The 26,617-nt window shown below is 33.9% G+C and overlaps 3 protein-coding genes across 3 annotated transcripts in view; 2 read left to right on the top strand and 1 right to left on the bottom strand.

Annotated features, from left to right (window-relative positions):
- LOC130623525 (DNA replication licensing factor mcm7-like) overlaps window positions 1-26,617 on the top strand; it is a 60,543-nt gene that overhangs the window by 10,224 nt on the left and 23,702 nt on the right. The gene's annotated exons all lie outside the window — the stretch shown is intronic.
- LOC130623528 (zinc finger protein 543-like) lies at window positions 1,012-8,831 on the bottom strand. The gene is made up of 8 exons (XM_057439018.1): window positions 8,676-8,831; window positions 6,676-6,777; window positions 5,259-5,337; window positions 4,806-4,864; window positions 4,420-4,490; window positions 3,737-3,978; window positions 2,886-3,170; window positions 1,012-2,411 (listed from the first exon to the last, which is right to left on the bottom strand). Exons 1-8 carry the CDS (start codon window positions 8,811-8,813, stop codon window positions 1,888-1,890), a joined length of 1,500 nt encoding a protein of 499 aa, XP_057295001.1. The 5' UTR covers window positions 8,814-8,831; the 3' UTR covers window positions 1,012-1,887.
- LOC130623524 (trichohyalin-like) lies at window positions 14,618-25,576 on the top strand. Its single transcript, XM_057439015.1, has 9 exons — window positions 14,618-14,903; window positions 15,474-15,572; window positions 16,485-16,679; window positions 19,557-19,610; window positions 20,736-20,807; window positions 20,932-20,988; window positions 21,131-21,247; window positions 21,681-24,189; window positions 24,718-25,576. The coding sequence occupies exons 1-9, from the start codon at window positions 14,653-14,655 to the stop codon at window positions 25,048-25,050; spliced, it is 3,687 nt and encodes a 1,228-aa protein (XP_057294998.1). The 5' UTR covers window positions 14,618-14,652; the 3' UTR covers window positions 25,051-25,576.

The following is a 26,617-nucleotide window of genomic DNA, read 5'->3' as shown; positions in this document are numbered from 1 at the left end:
AACAGAAGCACATCATCGGTTTGAAAAAGGTTTAAAACTTCTTCGGAAAGTGATTGGAATATATTTGTTGCACCTACACAAATCTAAAATAATCTTTCTTTAAAGACCATGGAACTCTTTTGTATTGTGGGAAAATTTTTGTTACTCAGAGAATAGAATTGTTTTTTTAAATTTTTGTTTTGTTGTTTGGTCGGACTAAACTTTCGTCGAAATTTAATATTTATGTTGAATATATTGAGAGACAATAATTAGTTGAAGTTACCTAAGAAAATATAGCAGTACATTATCTTGTTTTAACATGTTCTTAATTTTTACAATATCCATCCAGCCTCAACGTTCTTACAACTAATTTCTTAAAAAAAAACAAGTTTACCAGTAACTCTTCGATCATCTCATCGGTTACCATGAAATACGAGTTAAAAATGTCATTTAGTTTAATATATATTTTTGTCAACTATCTGCTACATCAGGAACTTCTCATAATAGCTAGCACGCTCTCTTAGTATTATTGTTGTTGCTTAGCAATTTATTGATGCATGGTTGAATAATTGCAGAATTTAATACTCATAAGAAAAATGTTTCAAAGGGTATATATATAGCGGAGATGGTGTAGTTGTAGCGCATTCGACTTCTAATCATAAGGTTTCAGGTTCCGGTCCCCATACCAGCGCACTTTAAATTCAGTGCTGTCAGTTCAATTGGTGCCATCTACTGACCGCTAACCGGCTTGTGTGGCAGGCAAGCAAGTTAGAGCAATGCTATACGCATCTCTGGCGGTAATGTAACATAGTTACAGTCTGAGGGGAGGAAGAGCCAACCGTTAGGATGAAATCCCCAGGGACGTTAAAACTTCCCGTTACTTACTTATAGCAATTCTTCATATCTACCGAGACACATATTCAAGAGAACTTAAAGAGAATCACATGATGCGCATTTTTTATGCTCAATGTTTACTCAATATGATCGACCAAGCAGGAAAACACTCGTATTTTTGCACAATATTTTCTAAGGTCACATTTTTGTCATTGTTGTTGCTGTCAGTAAATTATAAATTTAACTGTTGTGATGGATACTTTTACAAACAGACATTATATACATCGTGGATACGGAAGATAGAAAGCAAGAGAAGTTAATGCAGAAAAACAACAAAGCAATAATCATCTAAAAAAAATCCAGATCACATAATGAGTACTCGAATCTCTGCAATATAATAGACTTCTTAAGGGAAGACATTTTTGGGAATTTATTTTTGATGTTTGCACTGTGTTTTTTCGCACATTTCGGAGCAAATCGGACAAATAAATTCTGCGAAAAGTAAGAAAAAGTTGAAATAATTATCAAGGTGCAAAAAGATACAAAGATGAATAGTTGATATGTAAACTGATGTTGCTTATCGTATCCTAAATGTCGATTTTGTGTCACTATTGTGTCACTGCAACTATCAATGAGATAAATATTTTGTATTTCCACACGAAGTACATTATTTCTGCCGCAAAGATGATGGATCGAGTGGGAATTCCAACTTTATCTTTATTTTACAGGGGGTTCCTTTCCGAATGTTCACCATCGTTGGAAAGCTACTTTATAGATGTGCACTAGAACGTATTTCACCCGTCACAATGGGTTCAACCCACACTGACCCCCGTAGTAAGCCAATGGTAACAAAAAAGTTGGACAGAGATAACGAAATAAACCTTTCAAAGGACAGCTTCATACGGTTTTCGCTGAAGTTTGTAAAAAAATCTTTTTTTAATCGTCGAATTTATCACCAATGTTTTCGAAGAAGCACAAAGGAGTTGCTTCATTGATTTTTGATCAGCGCTACTTAGATTTATTTAAAAAAGAAACGAGAACTTAAACGAAGAGACAATGGATAACAAAAATTAGCTACATTTGCTCTTCCCTCAACAATTCGCTTGAAATCACATTTATTTGTTCCGAAATACTATCATCCAACTGCTGTTTGCTTTGTTCAACGTCAGACATTTGTCGGCTATCCTCTCCACAATCAGTTACTAAGGTATTAATCGGGTCGCGTATAACAGGGCTTCCTGTCTGATTTTCATTTTCTACATACGTTCCGTGATTAAGCGTATTAATGTGCTTGTGTATATGTAGCTTCATCGTTTCTTTATCGGTGCAAATCTCAAAGCATTGCTTACACTGCAGTAAACTTGTAAAGTTCGTAACAGGGAGCTCTGATGAAACAGTCGTTCCGGCTGCCGGAACGTTTGACGTTACGATGACGTATAGAGCCCCTTGCAAGCTGTCGTCATCACTGACGGCTGCTATATGCTGATTAGCCGTTTCCACTTTGTTTGGAATGTTTTCTGAGCCGTCCTTCACAATGTTCAGATTTTTGCTTGTAACCAGTAATTCTTCTAGTGACATTGGTGTTGCTGGAGTTTGCCCTAAAACATTATAAATACACAGGACAATGTCCAAACGTAAGCAATTTTAACAAATAATAGTGCGTATGGCGACTAGTTTTCACCTTCTTAGAAACGCACGCAGTAATTTTTAAGAAAGAAATTCTGTGGTTTAGTAGTAGCATATTTCTATGCTGAAAATGAAATCGTTTTTTAAAGGTGAATACTTGAAATGCCGATGTAAGGATAAACTTGTGATATGCCTAATTTCAGTTTGGCCCTAAAGTATGTGCTAACTAGCACACTTGTAAAGAACAACAACAACAACAACAAACAGCAACAACAACAACAAAAACAACAACCACAACGACACCACCACCGCTATCTACAACAAAATCAGGCTTTTTTTCAACTATTCCAGCTTTTTCTTCACATGAGGAAGAAAGGCTTTTTTATTAAATACCTCATTCTTTACAGACGTTTTGCAAGTAAAAAAAGATCACACAAAAAAATCACCTTTCTCGACGACAGTAGATTTCATCTTTTTAAACTTATCAGTCGTGGCTTGCAGCTGAGTAAATACAGGGACAGTAGGGCCTGGCAAACTACGAGATTCGTTCCTACCGACTGCATGTACCATTTTGTGTCTCCGAAACGAGGAGCGGTCGTTGAAAGCCTTGCCACACCCACTCACAGGGCACCAATACGGGCGTTCACCTGTGTGGATTCTGATATGCACGCGGAGGTCGGATTTCGCACGAAAACCTTTGCCACACTCAGGACAAGCGAATGGACGTTCGTCTAAACGTGGAAGGTGAACAAATAGATGACAATACAAGTTTGTAAAACATGTGTGTCCACACAGCGACAGCAGCCTTTTTTTTAAATTTTTGTCACGTCGGGGGGTAACTTAGCTGACTTTTGACCTGAATCAAAAAACTTGCACAGGGTTCTCCGATTTTAGGTTTATAACGTGCACATGTAAAAGTGTTGCAACGACACGCTTAAAATGATTAGAAAATAACAGAAGAATGTAATGGAAATGTATAAAAGTTCAAATACAACGCGACTTTTACTCTCGCAGATTTCACAAAATCTGCCGAGCAATTCGAAACCACTGCTTGTGGTAATCTCTTACGTATTCCGTCTGTCTGTTTCTGCGCAAGATAAATGCGATAAATACAGGGTAGGCGAACCCGTGTAATAATAGCCTTTGTTTGTTTGTCTGTCTGTCTACAAGAAAAGTGTTGTACAACGGGCACACGAAATAGCGTGTAATTTAAAGACGGACGACCACGTGGATTTTTATACGGGTTAACGACTGGTGTTAATTTAAAAAGATTAAGTACGACAACATAAAAGCTCACCTGTATGTATATACATATGTCTCTTCAAGTTATCTGGATTTTTCAACACCTTACCACAAACAGTGCAAGCCACATCACGTGGCTTCTTGCGACCATGGCAACGCATGTGTTGTTCTAAATTACCCTGCTGACTAAAAAAACGGGGACATTTTGGGCATTTATGCAAGTCCTGTTGATTGTGAAGAGTTTGGTGCGTGATTAAGGAATCTTTTGTGGGAAGTATCTCGTCACACACGCCACATCTAAAAAAGTAGAACAACAACGTTAGACATAAAGTGGGGCACTTTTAACTTTCAGAAATGTCTTAGGAGGTAAAAATAAAAGATAAAGGATAAATATTAATTTTGAAAAGAGCCACACAAGACTAAAATGTGGGCAGAAAGTAGGCACACGTTTTCGCGATTTTCAACTATTTTTTTGCGAAAAATAGTTAACAGTCTCAAAAATCGCAAAAACTTCACCTGAGACCATTAGATTTTAAATTTTTAGCAAAAGATTAATTTTTTTTGAAAAAAAATATAGCAGGATAAGGGAAAATTTACTTTAATCAATTTCACTTCAATTTTCCATGATTTTTAAGCAAATCTATTATTTTTGTAGTTTTAGAAACGTTTTATCCAATAGTCATTGATTCCCTTAATACTTTACCACGTATCTGAACAAATGTAAACCAATTTTCTTACCTGTACACTATAATTTCTTCATCTATCGTTGCGTTTTTATCTTGTAAGGATGTAGTTGATGAATAGGTATGCTGTATGAAATAAAAAAATAAAATTCATGTTTAATTAGCATGACTTCTTGAAAGTGCCTTGTTCATACCAAATAAATTTATTTCACGCGTATTAATTTTCGCGCAATAACACTGTAAAGGTATTTTGCGCAGCTCAATTTTTGGGAAAGTTTAACCCCCACCCCCACAAAGAACAAGAACAAAATCGTAAAATTCCGAGTTTCAGGCAAAATATACAATGTGTTTTTTTTACTTGAACTGTATTTTCTCAAAAACTTTTATGAAACACAGACAGGCATTAACAGAAAAAATACAAACAGAAAAATAATAATGTACCTCTTGATTCAGTTTTTCTTGGGTTGGTTGTTCAAGCACAATAACTTGCTCATCAGTAACTGAAAATAACGAAATAATAAATATAAATATTGTTTATAATAATTACACAAAAATACAGTGCTGACAAAATACCTAATTTTTGGCATGAATTAATTTGGTAAAAGATTTCGGAAATAAAACAGTGCTTTTCAAAAGCAATTTAATTGAAGTAACTTTTTCAGGCAGATACTTTTGCGAATTTCACAAATCTTGACCAAATTGGCGAAAGTTTCTGCACCTTATTAAAGAAGACAAAAGATTGTGCCACTAAAACCCTCGGTTTATTTCTTGTGATTTATTTCAAGTTTCAAGTTTATGTGTTTTGATTTTGTACAGGCCCAACTCTATACTATTTGTTCTATTAGGTAATATGTATACTGTAAAGTAATCAATTCAAAACACTTTCATTTTTACCAATTTCATTTGAACAAATTTCTTGGACATCTGAAGAAGTCTGTGAATGAAGTTGTTCTTCATTGAAACATGCACACACCTAAAAAAAATATTGCTGCATAGCCCATGAAACAATCCACTTGATCAGAAAGACAATATTAACTTGGCAATGGCAACAGGACTTAATAACCTGTCCTCACTTTTTGGAAGAGCTCAAAACACTGATCAAGAAAATATATAAAATTATGTACTTTTGACAGGCAGTTGCAGAGATGTTGTTTAAACACTTTTTGAAGACGTCATCAACCTGCTAGTATAAAACCCTTTTCAGACCAGCAAGTTTGGTCTCGCTCTGAGTGATTAGCTTCAATTAAAAAACAGTGACTGCAATCTAATACATTGACTTTATGGACGTGGTCAAAATAAAATTTATATTAAAACAGCTAGGGGTAATTAAGGATTTATTTGGTTAAGGCGCAAATGTTGTGATCTTTATCAGCGTGATATTGAGTAAACCTTTTAACTTTTTTAATTTTCAGATATAATAAGTACACATTTTCTTTTTTCCTAAAAATATTTTTATAAGAAACACAAGCCTTATATAGATTGATGTAAAAAAATAAAAAAACTGATAAAAATTCTTGTTGAAAAGTGTTCAATTAGAAAAAATTTGGAACATGCTTCAAAAGATAAAGAAACATTCAGATTAAATACAAAAATGTTAACTTTAAAAAATGTGTACTTAAAACTGACAATAACTATGTTATTTTTTAAAAGAAATTTGAATTTAGGAGTCAAAATCTCCAAGCCACATGATATTTAAAATGTACCACCCCCTAGACAGACCAATTTTTGTTGGTAAAATTTTGCCGATGAAAATTTTTTCGCATTTATTGCAAGAACAATATTATCAGTAACTTTAAATGTAAAAATCCAGTTTTGGTTAATTCTTATTCAGAATATTATTGGAATATTAAAGGTCAAATTTCCATGGTCATATTAAAAAAGCAATCAGTTACGGTCTTTCCATATTAGATATATGCACCACACTCATCAATGTTCACAAGTAAAATTATCCTATAAGTTCATTTGTGAACATTGACGAGTGTAGGTTATTCAGTTAGATCCAACAAATCAAACTACACTTGTTTTTGCTGACGTTAACTAGCTTATTTTCCTGTTTTCTGGATCTTTGCAGGCCAACGCATTGTTTGTTTCTGTGTTGTTTCTGTCTTGATTATTAAAGAGGGAGTTTGTATTCAAAAATAAATGAATGGTTTATGAAAAAAATCAACTAAGGTAATTAATTAAGGATGATATAAAAGCAATATTCTCCCTGAAAACATGTTATTATGGTAAGCAACAAAATAAGGAAAATATCTGTAAAACAATGCTCTAAGTTGTTTAAAAAGCTCTTTTTGTATGAAACAAAACCTACCAATTCTCTGTCATCAAGTACATCTTTTACAAGGTCAGATGGATCAAGTATTGCTCCTTCCTTTAAAGTTTTTAAAAACTGAATCTGTCTTTCTTCTTCAACCTGCAGTGATGAGAAAAAGGACTAAGTTTAGTTGATACACATAACCCCATGTTTGGCCCCACTGGCACAACTATATACATGACATTCCATGGTCCATTATTTTTAAACTACTTGATTGGCCCAGTTACTTTTTGATAATGTCATAAACCCGTCAATTCCAGATAGGATAAATTGGCCTGGTTTTGACAATTTTAGTCCTAGGTGGTATCCAGTTACCCATGTGGTAAAAAATAGCTGACATCACCAACTTGTTTTCAAATTGTTTGGCTCTAAAGTTTTAAATGCAATGTAATGGCTTCATTAATTTAAATTATAGGCTATTGATGTTAAATTAATCTTATTGACATTGTGACAACGTTTGAGACATCCATTTTTCAGTGACTAAAATGAAAAATGAACATATCCACTATGCCTGTCACACATAAATTGAGTGGCAATCTGTTGCCTGAATGTAGCAAAAATTAAAAAATATACATACAGTTGTCTTTTCAATATGCAGAATATGATTGGATTTTAATGCCCAAAAAGAGTGCCTACATTCAGTATTACAATTTCGATACATTGTTTTCATTTCACGTACAAATCAGAAAGTTAAATACACCTTTACGATAACTTAATTGCATTCCTACAGCTCTACATCGTTTTACAATATTGGAAGAAAGAAGGTAAAAAACGTGTTTTTAAAAGAGTTTGTAGGAGAGAAAAGCGTGTTTTCTCCAGTTTTTTAACTTCCTTTATATCAATTTTTTTCAAATTTTTAGGAAACGTTAATAATAAAAATAATAATAAGAAGATACAACTTATGTGTACTTTTCTTTAAAAAAAATGTGGCTAGAAAAGTTATCAAGAAAAAACGTGTTTTTTCCTTAATAAACTTTTAAAGTGTGATGTTTACCTCCTCTGATTGCAAAATAAGCTGCAAGTGTTAGTTTTCCCGAATCATTATATATAAGGTGTACTCGCCATAAAATCCCCCCTTCATTTAATTACCTTAAGTGGATAAATTTTGACGCCAGTCTAAGTGCATTGAACAGGAAGTTACAGTAACAAGTTAGACATGCTTTTTTCTGCTACATTGAAGGAGCACGAAACATCTACTTTACTTGTTACAGATTTGCAGACACAGTTTCCATATTGTTATAGCTATATATATTCTTGCCATCGGAATGTTCTCCTTCGTTGCTCTCCGATGGGGTACAAAATGGAATTTTCACGGTCAAACCTTTACGGTAGCAACCTTAATTTAACAGAATTTACAAGCAAAATGACGTTTAAATGTCGCAAAATGGCAAAAATTAAGCAGTATCTAAAACATATTAAAGATTTGACTAAAAAAAATAATTCCTTGAAAAATCATTTGTACACCATTTCATAATGGCTGCTTAACCTGAATAATGGCCTGTGATTGTTGGTTCAACCAGTGTGATGACGCGAATCCGACCGCAAGAATATAATTAGGGAGCCGATGCATGCAAAAAATATATACAATACACTCAATCATAGTACCTTGTTTTTCCTGTGCGCGCAGAATTGGAGGTTACTTTTCCGCTTACTTTGTTTACATTTTTACCTCCATTTATGCACGACGCGCATCAGCATTATTACATAATCACTTAGATGCGTGCGCAAGTAAATATCGGGACTGTGATTCCATGATAAAAATAATTAATCAAAATCATCACCTAAAGCCACTATTCTCTTTTCTGCAACGAAATTTTGGCAGAAGTTTTAACTATATTACCTGGCGAAAATAAATTTCAAAACGAAAGTGAAAGTGGGCACCACAATAAAATATTTCTATAGGTAGGCGAGCTATATCTTTAAGACCATATTTTTCAATTGTCTAGCTTGAGATTGAGCTAAGATGGATTTTTTTTAGGTAGCTATGGATTTTATACCTTTGGAAATATTCTGTGGTACCTCAAGGCAGCCCTGTCTGATAAGTCTGCGATTGTTATTGTCCCCTCGTCACAAGGAACCACTACTTTGTAAGGGACACCAAGTTTAGTGTCCACAAAGCATACGGTCACCTTCATGATTATCCAGCCATTACCACGGAAGAAAAATAATGGCCTACAGAAGGTGTTATACAAGGACCAGAATATTTATCAAATTGCTTAATAATTGGACAATGAAAATATAATATTTTAGTATAAAATGAAATAAGAAGTTATGAAAAAGCAGAAATAAATGCTTTTGATTAAATGTACAAAATATTAGCTGGCCAAATGCTAATCCATGCAATAGTCCGTAAATTATTAGCCAATAGCACTTTCACCTTCCCCGCAATAAAACCAACATGGTTGTTAGCACGGATATTTATGATGCGGTGCGGTGGACATGATTTAATCTGCACCAGAAGGACATAAATTTGGAGTGTCGTTTGTGTTTTTTGTCTTTATCATTAATGTGAGATGCAACATTACAATGTTTTCTTTTCTTTATCAATAGTACAATATTGATTTTTTGTTTTAGTAATCTCAGATCTGGCTTAAAATTTTAGCTAATCATTTGTAGCTAACAAAAATGACCAGCATATTTGAACTTCGGAAAACTTTCAGTTGTGGAAAAACACGGACGTTTCACGATCAAACTCTCAAAGAAGAAGCTTTGATTAAACAAGAACTACAAGTATCTAAACAGTCTGAGCCACAAACAAAAATAGGCAACTACTTCCAAATCTGGGAAAAACTTCCGGATCGCATTGCTTGCAGTCCTGCAAGAGTACTGATTGCTCATCCAAAATATGTAACCAAGTGCTAAGATTTTGCTGAGCATTATTATGGGATTTTTTTGTTTTGTTTTTTGTTTTTTAGTCGATTTATATAAATTAGTTTTTCTTTTTTTAAAAAAACTATACTGTAAAATTAAGTTTAAATAAGGAAAAAATTATATACCCTACAGGCCAACCTCATCTACCTCTAAGGAATTCAATATGGAAAGTTTTAGTTAATAATTATAGCTATATTTATTGTTTTTCATTCACACTCATACAAATCACTGTTTTGAGGTTATTTTTAAACCTTTATTTCTCTCCATCCACAAGGGTGCCGATTTGCTGAAAGCGCTAATAGGGTGAGCTTGGGCAACTTTTTGTATATATATATATATATATAAAGCTTCCTTAATATTTGCATTTTTTTCTGGTGAGTCAGCAGTCTAATCTCCCTCCTTGTGTTCAGTCAGGCTGCAAACACAAAAAGGCTATTGTAGCCTGATAAAAAAACTTCCCTAGTTAGCTATTGAGTGGTTGCTCAAAAGGGCTATTTACAAAGCGAAAAAAACTTATTAGGCAACTCCAATTTAATTAGTTGTTCTACGGGCCTGTTCTGCCCAATCTTATGACGCTGCCCAATCTTTGGACATAAAATTGCCCAGTCTTAAGACTGGGCAGGGTGTCACAAGATTTGGCAAAAGACCATGTTAGGCTCATCTTCGGCGCCTTTAAAATTTTAAGGAAGGGATGCACCACACGAGCTCTGTTTTTTGCGACTCCCAACAAACATTCTCAGGCACATTAAAACATCATATTTTGGGTACTGTTGAATTTACCGGGCCCATTTTTGGACACAGTAGAGTGAAAATCGTAGCTAGCTGGTAGAGCATGTGTTATACATTTAGCATTTATATAGTAGTTTGTAGTAGTGGCTAAATTTTAAAAATAAAATGTTTATATTTATGAATTATCAGAAAAATCGTATTCAACCATATTATTAGTTAGCTAGCTGTTAATTTCATTGGATGAGATGTTTAGCCAGCTAGTGAGCTGTAGCCAGCTAGCTAATATCATAGTCTATAGAAAAAAAACCTTTCATAAAATACATGATATAAGTAAATTTTTGGCCTTTTGATTTTCCAAGAAAAGTTTCAATTTAAAGTTCCTATTAAGAGGTAAATTCTAAAAATTTTATTTTTATGTTTGTCTTCCACAATTGTTCTAGGATTGGGCATGTACATCCGTAGATTGGGAAGTCCAGTCTTTAAGACTGGCCACCCATTTGTCACTGTCGGAAGATTGGCCTGGCCAGTCTTAAGACGGGCGCGTTCCAAGATTGGGCTGAACAGGCCCGACCAATCCTAATTTTCATGAAAACAAAAAAAAATATCAAGCAAAAAAGTTTTAAAGAAAGGAAGAAAAAAATTCTCATCCCATCTCGTGAAAATATAATGAGCATAGAAGATAATCAATGATGTTGTTTTTGTTGGTTGAATGTCAACAAGGTGAATCAATAACGTTGCTTTGCTTAGGACAACTGTTGTTAAGGCCACTGGAAGTTGATTCTTAGTTCATGGTAATTTGTTGCGAGAAAACTCAGGCCTTTTCAGGAAAATTTTAATACATGTGTGACAAAAAGCATGCCTCAAGTATTTTAGGTGTGTTTTTTGGGTGTGTTGCACTGGTTAACTTCTTATAAAATTTGTTATTTTGCAGGTGCTATCAATAGCACACCTAAGCCATTTTGCGTGTGTGAAGGTGTGCGCGTGCTATTGCACGCCTCTCCTGAATAGCCCTGAAAACTAAGATGCGCGATGCGCTAATTTTGTAATCACAAAAATAGTTACGTGGTTAAACAGAAGTTTTTAAATTTTTATGTGATTGATAACAAAAATTAGCTACTTCCGCTAAAATAGTTATAATACAAGCAAAAAAAGACACATTATTCTTAAAATTGTTTTTATTTCGCCGACCAACCAACTGTAAGCTACTATTGACTTCGCCCGTAGAACAACTAATTAAATAGGAGTCGCCTTATTGTAATTATGGTGCAGACCTGCCACATTTAAATTTTTCCAACCTTGATGTTTTTCAAAGAAATCTTCAAAAAAATTAGGATTGATGCCAAAACCTTGAAAAATTTGAAATTTAGAAAAAGGATAACTTGTATAGTTACCTTACAGTACAGTCTGAATGTAATCTACCGCGGACGCGAAACTCGCATGAATAGTTACACAGAACAATAACATTGCGATTATAGCTTTTGTTTTTTTAAGAAAATAATTGCCTCACTGATAAACAATGACCCCACGAGATCGATTGTTTAATCACAATAGGTTGCAAGATCAATTTTAGCAATCTATTTTGCGCGAACTCTTTTGAAAATTTTAATTGCAGTAATTAAGCGTTTTTTTTAGTTCGCATTTTAAAAGTTTAAAAACGAAAAACGGCGATAGAAATGTTTTTTTAAATTGCTTTTTAAAAGTTTAAAAACGAATAGCGGCGATAGAAATGTTTTTTTAGATTGCTTTTTAAAAGTTTAAAAACGAATATCGGCGATAAAAATGTTTTTTTAGATTGCTTTTTAAAAGTTTAAAAACAAATAGCGGCGATAGAAATGTTTTTTTAGATCGCATTTTAAAATTTTAAGAACGAAAAGCGGCGATAGAAATGTTTTTTTAGATCACATTTTAAAAGTTTAAACTCGAAAAGCGCATTTAATAGTTGTGAACAATGCTTCTCGTATGTTTCTTAGATTAAACGCGCTGGAATCTTTTTAAGTAATTAAATCAACAATACATTCTCGCGCAATGTATTATAAAACTTCGCAAAGATTTTTATTATTTAATTACTTCACGCTAATACTTAAGGGAATAGCTTATCAATACATTTACACAATGCATCTCGCTATTAGAAGAAATATAATTTCTCCGGTATTTCTTCCCGAGCGCATTGTTTTTTAACACGCAAATATAAACTCGCAAAACGCTGAAGGGATTTAATTATAACAAAAGACAAATGATGCGGTAGATTACATTCAGACTGTACTGTGAGTGGAGAAAATATTGGCGAGGATTAAATTTGCCAAATTTTTTTGACGAATTTTTCAATCCCCGCCAAAATTTTAATAACTGACTATTCGCCAAATGAAATACTCGCCAAAGTTAACATAATTTACCGTTCACCAAATTGAATCCCCTCAAAAAATTTTTAATTATGAGAAGAAAAATGTTTTTTCCCAAAAAAACGAACTTGTGTTTATATATACGTTTATTCTTATTTTTTATAAAACATTTCAAGACATAAAAATTCATTTCTTTGTGTCATTCGCCAAAATAAATCCCTGTGAAAAAAAACATTTTTTTGTGTTCGCCAAATTACATTCTCGCTAAATTTAAAAAAATTTATCATTTACCAAATTAAATCCCGCCAAATATTCCAATTTGGTCATTCGCCAAATACTCACCAAAATTTATCCACTTACTGTAAAGGCCCGAATAGACAGAACAATTTTGTAAATCAATTTTTAAAATAAAATATTGAACTAAAATTGATCTAAAATTGTTGTGTATATACTATTAAAAAATAATAGAACGATAATACTTAAACAATGTAAAAAGACACATCAATATTCGAAAACTAATGTAATAAAATCAAACTGGTTTGATTTTATTAGATCAATTTTTCGTCAGAGCAATATTATTTCAAAGAAAACCGCTGTCTGCTCACTTCCTTTCGAAACTAACGCTTGAATTTTCATTCATCTAAATGTTTTCATGCACGAAAAAGAGACATAATAGTAGTGAAGAGAAACGCAACTGAAAATTATGTCAGATAATTTTTAATACCAAGTACGTTTAGATCGTATCAATTTTAATTTGTTTAGAATTGTATTATATGCTCCCCTTTCATTTCTCTGATGGAGCCAATCCTTCACCCATCCACTTCTTTTTTTCATTGGATAAAAAAGATGTTGAGTACAAACGAAGTGAACTTTCTTCTGGTATATATTTCTTCTGACGGTTTAACAAATGATGAATATAAGGAATTTCAAAATGTACAAAATGATAAACAAAAGAGTATACATCATTCTTGCACTTTTTTTTACTCGTTTATAAGAGCACTCTTGGATAAACGCAGCCTCAGATAAGCGCATTAAAATCTTGCTATCACCACTGATAAATGCTGCGCTTAATTTCGGTATTCAGCGGTAAATTAAATTTAGATTGTTCCTTATATTGTATCGTGTATGTATACAAAAATATTTAATAAATTTAAAAATTGAATAATTATTGACCTAAAATTTTGCGTGTATTTTTTCCAACAATATTCTGACAAATAATATTTTTCGAAAATTGATCTACAAAATTGTTCTGTCTATTCAGGGATTATCTCCACAATTGTTTCAAAAATAATCGTTTCAATTTGTATAATTTGTTTTAAAACAATCTCTATACGAATTTGAAACAAATTTAAAATATTTTTTTGCTAGAAGAATCGTTTCAAATTCATTTCGTATTCGTTTCCTATCAAAATCAATTCGTTTCAACAGTTTGTTAAATTCGTTTCAGTTCAAATTGTTTCAAAATTGCTTCAAATTTAACAACATTATCATTATATTTATCACACGCACTGATTTCTAAGGAAATTTTATTATCAAATTATTTAAAATATCAAATAGCGATGTTTTCCCTTCATACGATTGTGTTTTGGTAATTTCTAAACGATCAACGGCAATGTTTTAGCTTTCTACGATCTTGTTTTGATGGTTTTTGGTCAATCTATGGCGATGTTTTAGCTTCTTACAATTGCGTATTGATAATTTTTAAACGATCTATGTCAATGTTTTCGCTTCCTACGATAGTGTTTTGATGGTTCTTTTTAAAGCACATCCCATGTGCTAGTATTGTATTTTAGCTGAATCAAGCCTCGCTTTCCCTAAATATGAGATTCCTTGCTTTCACAGCAGCCACAAAATTATTTTAACCAGTTGCAGTCTGCCTCTGATCTATCTACCTAAAGCAAGATAAAGATCCCTTTTGTTGTTTTGTTGTAGGCATGGCATGAATTATGGCAGATATAAGAACAATCCAGAACTAATATCCTAAGATATATTTCTCCCATCTTTTATATCTTTTTTTTTTTAGTAAAACATCAATATGTACAATGGCATTGGTCTTGACACTACTCGTGGCAGTGGTACCAATGGTTATGTGCAACGTAATTTATCTCATATAAGAACTGATAGAAAAGATAACCGGCAAACTTATGATTACAATGATTCCAGTGTTATTGGAGGATTTGAATCATCCCTTGTGAAGAAACCCAACAAAGATATATTGGAGCATGATCGTAAGCGGCAGGTTGAACTGAAGTGTGTAGAGCTGCAAGATAGCTTGGAAAATGAAGGGTATGGAGTGATATTCTAATGTTTTACGACTTAGACAAGGAGGCAGGCAAGCTGGGGAAAGAAAACAGACAAAAACTCCTAAGATATTAAGGAATTGTCTTGAGAGCACATTCATACATGCCACCAGGTTGATTTATATTACTGTGGAAAATTTATCATTTCTTGAACATGATAGTTTAGTAGGCGACGTTTCGGGAGATCCTTCTCCCATCATCGGGCAAAGTAAAATGATGTTGAGCATGTATATATACTGAACAGACAAACCGAAATAATATCTTCAATAAGGTTGATTTATGTGTGTAATTGATTGCCAGCACAAGTTTCAGTTATGTATTGTTCTTTTAAAGAACACACTTTATTAAATACAAGCCCAGGCCTTATTAGTTTCCCACGTGTCAAGATATAACAGAAATTTTTAATCCTGTTAAATTGGTGTTTACTTGAAGATTGGAACATTAGTAAGATAAATGAAAGTATTAATGCAAATTTTGCATGTTATGGTAATTTTGAGCATTTAGTGCAAAAAGTGTAAAAAAGTACACTTAAGTTCTATCTGTCTCATTCCTTTAGGATGGCTGAGGATGAGATTACTGTAAAAGTGGATGAATTAAGACAAACTTTGTTGGAACAGGCTGGCTTTTTGAAAGAAAAAGTTGATCCAGTTACAAGGTAGGCACATTTCAATTTTAATTAATCTCTGTTATAGGAAAAAGGGAAACTTAAACTTTTTTTCATAGCAACCAAGCTTTCAAAGAAACAAATAATATATGCTAAATGCAAGAGAAAGGAGGGAACAAAGGCAAAGGAAGTTCTCAAATTTGTTTGTGTTTAGCCATAGCTAGTGATCTGTTCTTTTATTATATTTTCTTTAAAATGAACCCTGAGAAAGATCTTTTTTCCAAATTGGTACCATAACATAATTTATTTTAATTTTTTTGATGGTTTTTATCAATTATGATGGTTTTTATCAATTTATATTGTGGAAACTCAGGGCAGATGGTGGTTGCTACTTTCTTTATTCCTCCAGGGTAAGGTGTAGCTAGTCAGAATCATAAATCATCTGTAAAGTTTGTATTTTGAACATATAAACACCCTTTTGAAACGCAGACAATATTACTGCATATGCCAAAAACACAGTAAGACCCACAATAGTGCTTCCTGCATTGATAGAGAATGTTTTAGGCTTTTAAGTAAGTTGCATTCATTCGAATAGAACTAGTTTTCAGATTGCTGGTAATGTGTAATTTGGCACCAGTCAGATATCTGCCATAGACATATTAGTCGAGGAAATTCTTTTATTCAACAAATGAAATTCATTGTAATTTTTGTGCTATATATTTTATAAACCAATATGAAAATTAATTGACTTATAATTTGTACCCCACTGGCTTTCTTGAATGATTTTCATGGTTTTGTAGTATCTCTTTTAAACACTATTGTTTCAGTGCACAGCGCTTATTTGGGATCATTATGATGAAATTTGATTTTTATTTCAAGTTTTCAGTTTAAGCCATATGCCTCTCAGATATCTTTTTTGTAAGTTTTTGATTTCTCATTGTAATTTAAATGGTATTGTTTCAGTACGGTTGGGATGAGTTCCCATCAAGTTGCTGCAGCAAATGAAAACAAAAATGCTAAAATGAGAAATGCATTTGGGATAAAAGAAGATTTTGCGGAAGGTAGCTCGTTTAAGGAGGAGCACCAGAAGGCAAGAAGAGAGGCAGAGAAGCAAGAAAAAGAAGAAAAATACAAAGAAAGAGAAAAGCAGAAAAAGAGGTTAGTATCTAAATATTTGATTATAAATACCTGTCTAGCTTAATAATATAATGTGGTTGATGGCAAATCATAATAAAAAAACCATACCGTTTTTTACAAACTGCTTTCTGTCCTCTTTTAAACAGTTATCTTATTCAAATCAATTCGATTGTTAAACTCTACCCTATTAGACAAGTAGTTTTTTTTATAACGACTTTGAAAGTACAAGAGAGAGTAGATGCAGTTAATTTTCTACATACCTACAAATAATTTTAGAATTGTAAACACAATTCTTTAATATTGGTTGCCCTATGACCTATTAGTATAGATTAAATTGTTCCTAGCACCAGAATGGGGCACCCCTCTAAGCTTGCGTACTAAAAGGTATTACATGTGGAACATCAGCATGTGGATAATACATTTTCTTAAATGACTTGAGCACAAGCAAAGTAAAATTTATATAGCTCTAAGTACAAGGCAGCGAAATGTAAAAGGAATTTCTCTGTAAACATTCATTTTGTGCTCTAGCTTGAAATTGTTAGCATACTATTTTAAAAGAATTCTAAATAGGGTTGACCTTTTTTACTTATCTCTTTATTCTGTCAGTGTATACAAAATGGTTGCCACGCAGATTTAGTTCAAGCCAGTACTTAATGTTAACAGGCGGACAAAAATCACAAAATACCAATGCAGGTAATGTTTAGACTGGCAAAAACGTGGGGCCTTTAAGAACCTGCAGATTTTTCCATGGGCTAATGTCTAGTCTTATATAATATCATAAACGTTTAATTTTAAAAACAAATGTCTGTCCTGTGAAATGTTTACTTTGTATTCTTTCTTTTTTGGCAGCTTCATAAATTTACACTTTTTTGGGAGAAACAAAAAGTCTCTATGTCTATACTTTCTAAGTTTTTTTAAACTACACTGGAAGAAGGGTTTGATATTTGTCAATGTTAACATGAAGAAATTTCCAAACAGACTCTACCAATTGGATATTCACAAAACATCATTTAGCTCTAGCTATTACATACGTTTTCAATCACTGTCGCTGTAATCTATATTTTTTAAACCTTGATTCAGTTTGTACATTTGAAGTACAAGTAAAAACTTTTTTTTCGTAATTGGCTATATGTAAACCAGTGATGGAAATAAATGTGTTTTGATCAGCAATTTTTTTTCAACACTTCAAAATTTTTAACTAAAAGTATTTAGCATGAAAAAGCTTTATTTCCATGACGGATAATGTTGTGTTGTGTTTTGTGTTGTTCCCTCTTGTAATGTGGCAACTACTAAAGGATCCTTCTTAAAAATAAAAACTCCACTCACTGACACTGTGCATGTATTTGGTATTAAAACGAAGTAAATTGTTTTTTCTTGGATCCAATAGTAGTTTGTGTTGTGTTATCAATTATGTTTAGTTTTCTGGTCTAGCGTTTTTGCATTTTAGGAGCAATTTCAAAAACAAGTTGTAGTTGCACATTTTAAAACTCCCTTTGAAAAAATTAGAAAACAATGTTTAGTATTCCATTTAAACCTTTTGTATTTACTCTTTTACTGTATGTTGGGACTGAAATTGTTCCTATTTTTGCTAAGGTACAGTGACTGTGGATGTGTGTGTTTTGTCGATGAATTTTGTTGCTGTTATTGAAACTAAACAGATTTTGCATCATTTCAGATTTTACACAGACATCTGGTTGTTTGTAATCCAAATAATTACAGTGTGCTTATGATGAAATTGGTTGAGACCGTTTTCAGGAATTTCTTGTTTGCTTGCTAACTTGTACCTTACTTGCGCTGTCATTTTAATAAATCATATTTTATGGTAAGTTTTGTCATATTGTTCAAAAGTGTGTTTTTTAATTATTATGAATTTTTTATGTTTTTTACTATGCAAAAAATAATAAATAAATGAGCAAGTAAAGTATATATTATTACACCCAAATATACAATACACCCAAAGTTCATGTCTGACAACATTTTCAGCGATGCTTCTTTCCTCATCAAGCAGTTTGAGTAGACTGAAAGTAAGCTAATTTCTTCTAAAAAAAAATAACATATACGCAAAGCAGATGTGGACCTGTGTAAAAAAAATGTGCAGAAATCAGATGTGTGTGAAACATTTTTCAGAAGTGCTGAACAGTTTGATTGTTTGTGTCAAGGAAAAGGTTTTGTAGTTTGCGATAAGTCAGAACATCTGTTTACAATAAGTCAGAACAATGAGACAATGGGTATTTCTATAAAACAGCTTGAACAAAATATAAGAATACTTCTACTTTTACTAACTAACAAATTGAAGTATAGTTCAAATTGACCTGTGTAAGTACACAAAAAATAATGTTGTGTAGCACAGGGGGAATGAAACAGTGAGAAAAAGAATATGAATAGTGAGTTAAAACACATTAGACTGCAATCAACAGTTATTTTGGTGTGAGCGTTGTTATTGTTAGTATGTTGTGAACATTTTCATTTTTTAATTAGTGTTTGAGGTATTGCAAAATAAAAGGTTTTGCAATTGTTTTGTTTGCACAGTGCAGTGAGTGGATATCCCTTTTTATTTTGTGATATGTCAAATCATTAGTTTTTTCGAGGCCATAAGAAGCTAAACTTTCTCAAATATTTCGTGACTTAAAAGGCTATATGTTATAACATTTTTATATCGACCATTAAAAATAATAATAGTGTTAGCATTGAAATATCTTGTTGTGTATCGAAATCGCTGTATGTAGACGCATTGCTTTGATTATAATGCTGGTTTTCTAATCATAAACAAATATAAATTATAAAAATTTTATGTGGCATTTGGACAGTGACATGCTTATTTGTTGTTTTTTGACAAAGTTCATATTGTCCAGTTGTTATGTTAGGCGTATAACGATACATAAATAATTGTTTTTTTAGAGAAGAAAAGGAACGACATAGAGATCGAGAAGAACGAGAAGCTGACTTGGACAGGTAAACACTTTTTAAGTTGCTCTACTGTTGATGTTATACTTATGTCTTATATGATAAAGTGACAGAATGACCAGTCAACTAGTTGTTGTAAAACTCTATTTTTGACAGCAACAACAAAAACAATAAAAATCGGTAGTCAAAATTCCTTCTCTTTACCTTCACCTAAAATTATAGCGTTATATATGTTGAGTGGGTTACTTTAATTCTTGATAGCCACGATATTCTTTAAAAGTTCATATTTGTGCCATTGTATTTTCAAAGAGCCTTTTTAGGCTTATGTCCTAGAACCTTTATTAATTTTAGATGGATTGTGTCAATTAGCATCAAAATTTCTTGCCACATCGTCATTGCTGGGTAGTCTCCTATTTGAACTTTGACCTGGTGGCTTCTGGAAAAACCTAGTACCACATGACTGCAATTAGTCACAACCCTCACTCTTTTCTTTTACATGTAACACTTTTACAAGGTTTTTGCTGGTCCTTGAAATCTTTGAAGTTAAACTAAGTGACATTGAACACCAAATTTATTTATAATTTATAATTTCAAATAACCTTAACCCATCTCGGGTCTTTATTCGAGAAAATATAGTTTAAAAAATGAAATTATTAAACGTAAAGTATGAAGAGGCACACCAACAAAAACAAAAGCCTGTTGATGCTTCAAAATTAACTTGGAAGTAATATTACCGAAGATGAAAATATTATTACCAAGAGGATATTATTCTGGACCCAAGCAAATTGAAGAAATGTTACACATTCGACATGGAGCAGTGCCATCTGCTGTCACTTTTGTAAACTTTATTAAAGACTATTTTACCTGCATAATTTTAGGTTAAATTTTCCAGCACCGTGCTTTTAAACCGCACTCCCAATTTATCTGGACTGGCTTATACATTTAGCAACAAACCTACCATACACTTTATTTGACTTACTTCTGTAATGAGAATTTCTTTTAGTGAACCTGTATCTTTGTGAAAGTTGATACGCTGTTAAAAATGGCTTATCGGTTTGTCTGAAAAGGGCTAAATTCTAGAACTCAGGAACTATGATGATGAGACTTTTAGGCAAAAAAGTTCATACCACTAAAACTGAGCAGTCTACGTAACACTGTTCGTTAAATCTTTAGATCAGCTGATAAGTCTGATGATGAAAGAAAGGACAAGAAAAGGGGTAGAAAGCATGATAGGTCTGCCAGTAGGTAAGCTTTGCTTCATTGCAAAAATGCTGCACATGGGTTTAAAGTGCACAACACAAGGTAGGTGAGATATTTGTGTGGTGGTGGTTGTAATGTATGACTTTATGTTTTTGTATTCTTTGTTTAGCTCATCGCGTGATAGTGACCATGGTGATAATAAGAAACATGGTAGACACGGAAAAAGGTAGAGTGTGTGGCTCTTAACAACTCTTTATTGTCAACGATATTTTATATTCTTGTTTTGATCCCTTGCTGTAAGAATTTTTGCTTTTTTTATGTTGTAACGAGATTCATTGTGTGATAACATTTCTAGCAATTTTGTTTAGTAAAGAGAAATCCAGTCGAAAGAAAAGCTTGGTTGATAGCTATGGAAGTTCACCTGAACGGGGAGCTAAGAGAAGGAAAGAGAGTGAAGGTGATGGACGTACTGTCGAACCTGGCGAGTAAGTCTATTTTTTGGCACCAAAAGTAAGATGTCCTCGATAATCCCAATTGATTTCTGCAGGCAGCTAATAATCTTTAGAAAGCGATACATCTGCGACTAATATATCTTGGTATAAAACTACTTAACACGAAATATGGTGTCTGGCAAAAAATTAGGAAAACCTCGCGGGAATTTCTATACTTTTAAAAAGGCAAAGTCAGGGAAAATCGGCTGTAATTTTTAAAAAATAAGAGGAAAAACTCCTGAATAACTAATGCAACTACTTAAAACTTATATTATAGTATGTGAGGAAATAGACAAATCTGATTGGTAATAAGATGGTTTAGTAGTCTTCATTATTCTCAGAAAAATTCAGGAAATCCAATTTGAGATTCTGCTAGAAACTGTGTAATTTTTGTACGCTTAAAATCAAAGCTGATTTTTATTTTTAGTTTAAGTGATGAAGAAGCTGATCATAAACGTAAGTCTAGACGAGATGGACATAGTCCAAGAAGAGACAGAGATCGTAAAAAACATGATCGAAGAGACGAGGAAAAACCTCGCGATCGTCGAAGAAGCCGAAGAGATGACAGTGATGACGGACGTCGTAAGAGTCGTCACGATGATGGCATTGATGATGAACGTCGTAAGAGTCGTCACGATGATAGCACTGATGACGAACGTCGTAAAAGTCGTCACGATGATGGCAGTGATGACGTACGTCGTAAGAGTCGTCACGATGATAGCATTGATGATGAACGTCGTAAGAGTCGTCACGATGATGGCATTGGTGGTGAACGTCGTAAGAGTCGTCACGATGATGGCAGTGATAATGAACGTCGTAAGAGTCGTCACGATGATAGCAGTGATGATGAGCGTCGTAAAAGTCGTCGTGGTGATAGCAGTGATGACGGCCATCGTAAGAATCGTCGTGTTGATAGCAGTGATGACGGACGTAAAAAGAAACATCGCAATGAAAAGGGTGATGCCAGACGTCGCCAAAGTCATCACGAAGACTCGAGTGATGAAGGACGTCGTGAAAAACATAAGGACGACAACAGCGACGACGAAGATTATTATAAAGAAAGAGAACGTGAGCGTTTGGAAAGACGTCGAAGACGAGAAAGAAAACATAAACGGCGCAGTGAAAGCGACGACGACGACGACCGTAAAGAGCGTTCTCGTCGGGACCGAGATCGGTCACCATCTGTGGGAAAAAGTGTTGAAGTTGAAAGTCCGGGAGGAAGGAAAAGGGATCGTAGCGAGGAAAAACAAAATTCTGCTCCACCTCGCGAGTATAGTGAAGAAAAAACTAGATCTCCTCGAAAAAAAGAAAGAGGTGTGGAAAATAGAAAGTCGCCAAAAAGACGAGGAGAAAAAAGTGAAGATCGATCAAAGTTGTCGCCTCGAAAAAAAGAAAATGAAGGGAGACGAAGATCACCGCGGAGGAACCGGGACAGAAGTGAAGAGAGAGAAAGATCCCCCAGGAGAAGCCGAAACAGATACGACAAACAGGAGCGTTCTCCGCCGTCTTCTAAAAAACAGCGGCGCAGGGAAGATTCTGTAGATGAATTTGGTCGTTCTAGATCTACGAAAACCGAATATCGTGAGAAGCAGAGACGTCAAAGTTGGCAAGAGGAAGATGTAGGAAGGGGCGAATTCAGAGAAGTTGACTATTCCGTTGAAAGAATGGGCGTCGTAGACCATGAAGAAACAACTGATCGTTACAGTGATCGACGCTCAAAACATAAACGTGAAACAGAGGAAGATTACACAGAAGAATCGTTTGTTGCGCAAGACAACATGGAGCGATCGCACCCTGGCGAAAAGGATAATTACGGCGAAGACTTACCAATTCGCGAATTTGGCTATGACGGTTACGCGGAAAAACGTACTAAAGAAAGATCGCGCGAACGATTTACTGATAAAAATGTTCGTTACGACGTCGAAAACGTAATGAATACATCTTATAATGTGCCAGTGGAAAAAATTGACGAAGCTTTGAACGAATACGACTCTGTCCTTGCTGAAGATGAACCAAGAAAAATTGATCGGCATTCAGACATGGAAATATCAGAACCCGAAACAGAAAGCAGAAGAAATCGGTCAAATGGCGACGATGTTTCAGTAAATAAGGAAAATAGCGTACAGTATTCAACGGAAAACATAGAAAGAGAAAGCACAGCAAAAGAAAATCTTGACGATTTGAACAAAGATGAAAAAAATGACACGAAGAAACGTAGACACTCGGCTAAGCACAAGAGTCCGGGCACACAGAAAAGCCCATCTAGTAAAAAGGACTCTAAGAAGGAGAGCAGGGAGCGCAAAAAGAAACAGGACACTCCGATTGTAGAAGATGATGACGCTATTCGACAAGAAGAGGAAACGAAGAAGCGTATTTCCGAATTAGAAGAACTCTTGAGATTGGAACGCATGAAGAAGGAAAAATCTGGAAAGTCTGGTAAGAAGAGAGGAAGCAAAAACGATCAGAAACAAAACGATGATAATCAAGCTGAAGGCGAGAATGAAATCGAAAAAAAGAGAAAACGAAAGAGTTCTTCTTTGGAAGAGTCGAACAGAAAGAAAAAGTCTGTTAAACGAAAGCGGGTGGAAGAAAAGAAAAAGAAGGCCTCGTCTTCTGATTCCGATTCGGAGGATGACGCGGATCGCAAAAGAAGTAAAAGTAAACAAAACAAAAAAGAAGTGCTTAAGAAAAAGAAGGAAAAAAAGAAGAGATCATCTTCGAGCGAGAGTGATGATAGTGAGGAGGGGGAGGAGAAGAAGAGGCATCGTTCACGTGATGGAAAGAAAAATAAGAAAAGAAAAGAGAGTGATGACGAGCTTAGCGAAGACGGAAAAAAATCATCAAAGAAAGGAAAATCGAAGAAAGAACTGGACCGTGGTGACAAACTTGATGAAGAAATGGCGAGTGTGGAGAAACGGAAAGAGTCTTCAAAAAAGGTTAGCGAGATTTTTACCTGTACTATTTACTAAAGAAAGACCTTAAAAAAACATATTCCTTTCCAAAAAATATTTTTATTAACTACCCTTTTCAAGTTCCCGCGCTAAAATATTTTGCGGAATAAGCTGCCACTTTTCTTAAACAAAAATGTTAATCTGTTTTATCAAGAACTTCATTTTCTCACTGTCAATGTTTAATTTATTTCTCAGTGACAGGAAATGCTTTTTTATTATTTACAATTTCTTTTTAAATTTCATCTGAAAACTCTACCCTCTTTTTAATGAATCTTCCAAACGGGAGTCGTCAGTCGCTCGGATTTTTTTACGTTCTTGGGCCTAGACATTGCCTATGAAACGACCAAGATATCTCTGATACAAAAAAACCCGTAGCTATGTCTGTTTATATTTTTAACTGAAATATCCAGTTTTAACGGGTTTTTTCTACACCGAACAATTGACTTTAGCCATTTTCTCTACACCGAACAATTCAATTGTTCGGTGTAGTAGCGTAAGTGTTTATATGTTTAGAAGCTCAAGGAAAAGGTGGAAAAGGCGAAGACGAAGAGATCTAAAAGACATTCAAGTGATGACGATAGTACTGACGATAATAAACGAAAAAAGAAGAAAAACTTAAAGAAAAAGAAGCGAAAAGATAGTTCGAGTAGTTCGGAGAGTTCTTCGAGTGACGACGACTCTTCGAGCGAAGACGAATCGTCGAGTGATTCTTCTGAAGAGTCGTCGAGTTCAGATAGCAGTGATTCATCCGATTCTTCCGATAGTGAGAGCGAATCTTCAAGAAGTCCCACACCCGAGAAAAAACGTTCGAAGAAAACGTCGAGTAAGAAAAGCAAGAAACGATAAATAACTTGAATTGACGTGAGAATGAAAGAAGAATTATTCGTTCGTTGTAAATCTGGAAATAATAACAAATTTTAGTACGAGGGGACCGGAAAATAAATAAAACCAAAGACATTGTAAAATTGTACTAAATATCCGCCAATTTTTTTTCTTCATACTTTTACGAGTTTTGTTTATATTGACACTGTTTTGTTTTTTAATCCCCGAAACCAAATAAAAGAATTTTTGTATAAATAAACACTCCGGATCATTTTTAAACTTTAGATGCAAGTATTTTTCGATTTCTTTTGTCATATCTAATATAAACCCATTTTTATCCGCTTTGGAACAAACGGGTTTCCGAATTGTTCTTTTTTTTTTTTCTTCCATTGTATTTTAGTAGATGATATATTTCCTTTCCAGGCCATCTTAAATTTTTGCGTACCATTATAGACCTTATTTCTGGTAGTATTTACGAACGCCTGGAAACGAAGATGCTGTAAGAATGATCAGATGTAGATATATCGTCTTAACAAATAACAGTTTTTCATATCAGTTTTTATTTGACTTTATCCCAAAAAAATCTTGAAATTGTGAGCAGCTATGATTGTTATAGTTGTTGGACAGCAGTTGGATTGCTCTCTAGGTTGAAACATGACGTCGCACTGATAGGCACAACTTGAAATAATCAAATTGTTCTCGCCTTCTTAAAAATGAAGCTTGTCTGATATAAATGAGGCAGGAGATTGGTAAAGCTCGATTTGTTAATGATAAAGTGTAGGTCGCGAAATTTTCTAAGCGCAAAACAAATTTTCCTGTAATTCGTGAAAGTGAATAATATCCGCGAAAAATACAGCAAATTTTTTTATTTTAAGCGGCAAATTTGACGTTGCTATTTTGTATAATTTTGTATATAGTGTCACTCAAGCCTGGCTTTCTCTGTTCCGTTTATTCCGTAAAAGTTCGTGTGCAATTTTCCGAAAGCATAGATTCGTGAAAGTTTATGTTTGCAAAATCTTTAACATGGTTTATTCGCGAAAATTTGCGTGCGAAATTTTACACTTAAAAATTACAAATGGGAGGGCCGTCGCCGCGCCATCTTTTTAAAAAGGTCTTTTGACCTAAACACGAGACGATGACGAACGTTTTTTTTCTATCATTTTTATTGTTGGATTGCTAAACAACATGACTTCAGAACATATTCTAATTTTAAAGTATATTTACACGTTTTTTTTTTAACAGAAACTAAGTCTAGAGTTTCTTAAAAATTTGATAAATTGTGTGTCTCTTAATTATTTGACCCTAAAAAATATTTTAATTACAAAGCTTTTTGTGCAATCTCGTCCCAAGGGCTTCTTTTTTCCTTTCTGATATGCGCGCTGGCGCGAAAGACTTGCCAGCGCGCATATCAGAAAGAGAAAAAAAAGTCCTGGGAACGAGATTGCTTTTTGTGGTCCGGACTATGGTTTGGACTATGGTTCATGTATTTTTTCTGTTTTATATATAAATTTCTTAAATTGGAGATACCCAGTCTGCCAAAGTTTCCCTTAGAATTTAGCTTTAGTGAGCGTAGGGTTTCTTATAGAATAAT

The sequence above is a fragment of the Hydractinia symbiolongicarpus genome, chromosome 13 (assembly GCF_029227915.1).
Source record: "Hydractinia symbiolongicarpus strain clone_291-10 chromosome 13, HSymV2.1, whole genome shotgun sequence".
Lineage (NCBI taxonomy): Eukaryota > Metazoa > Cnidaria > Hydrozoa > Anthoathecata > Hydractiniidae > Hydractinia > Hydractinia symbiolongicarpus.
This window is presented reverse-complemented; position numbering and strand designations above follow the sequence as displayed.

Coding starts and splice junctions, on each gene's coding strand:
- LOC130623528 (XM_057439018.1), bottom strand. CDS start 8,813: ATGAAGGTGACCGTATGCTTTGTGGACACTAAACTTGGTGTCCCTTAC. Junction 4,491..4,805: donor AAGAAAAACTGAATCAAGAG/GTACATTATTAT, acceptor TATTTCATACAG/CATACCTATTCATCAACTAC. Junction 3,979..4,419: donor GAAGAAATTATAGTGTACAG/GTAAGAAAATTG, acceptor CTACTTTTTTAG/ATGTGGCGTGTGTGACGAGA.
- LOC130623524 (XM_057439015.1), top strand. CDS start 14,653: ATGTACAATGGCATTGGTCTTGACACTACTCGTGGCAGTGGTACCAAT. Junction 20,989..21,130: donor CATGGTAGACACGGAAAAAG/GTAGAGTGTGTG, acceptor AATTTTGTTTAG/TAAAGAGAAATCCAGTCGAA. Junction 24,190..24,717: donor GGAAAGAGTCTTCAAAAAAG/GTTAGCGAGATT, acceptor TTATATGTTTAG/AAGCTCAAGGAAAAGGTGGA.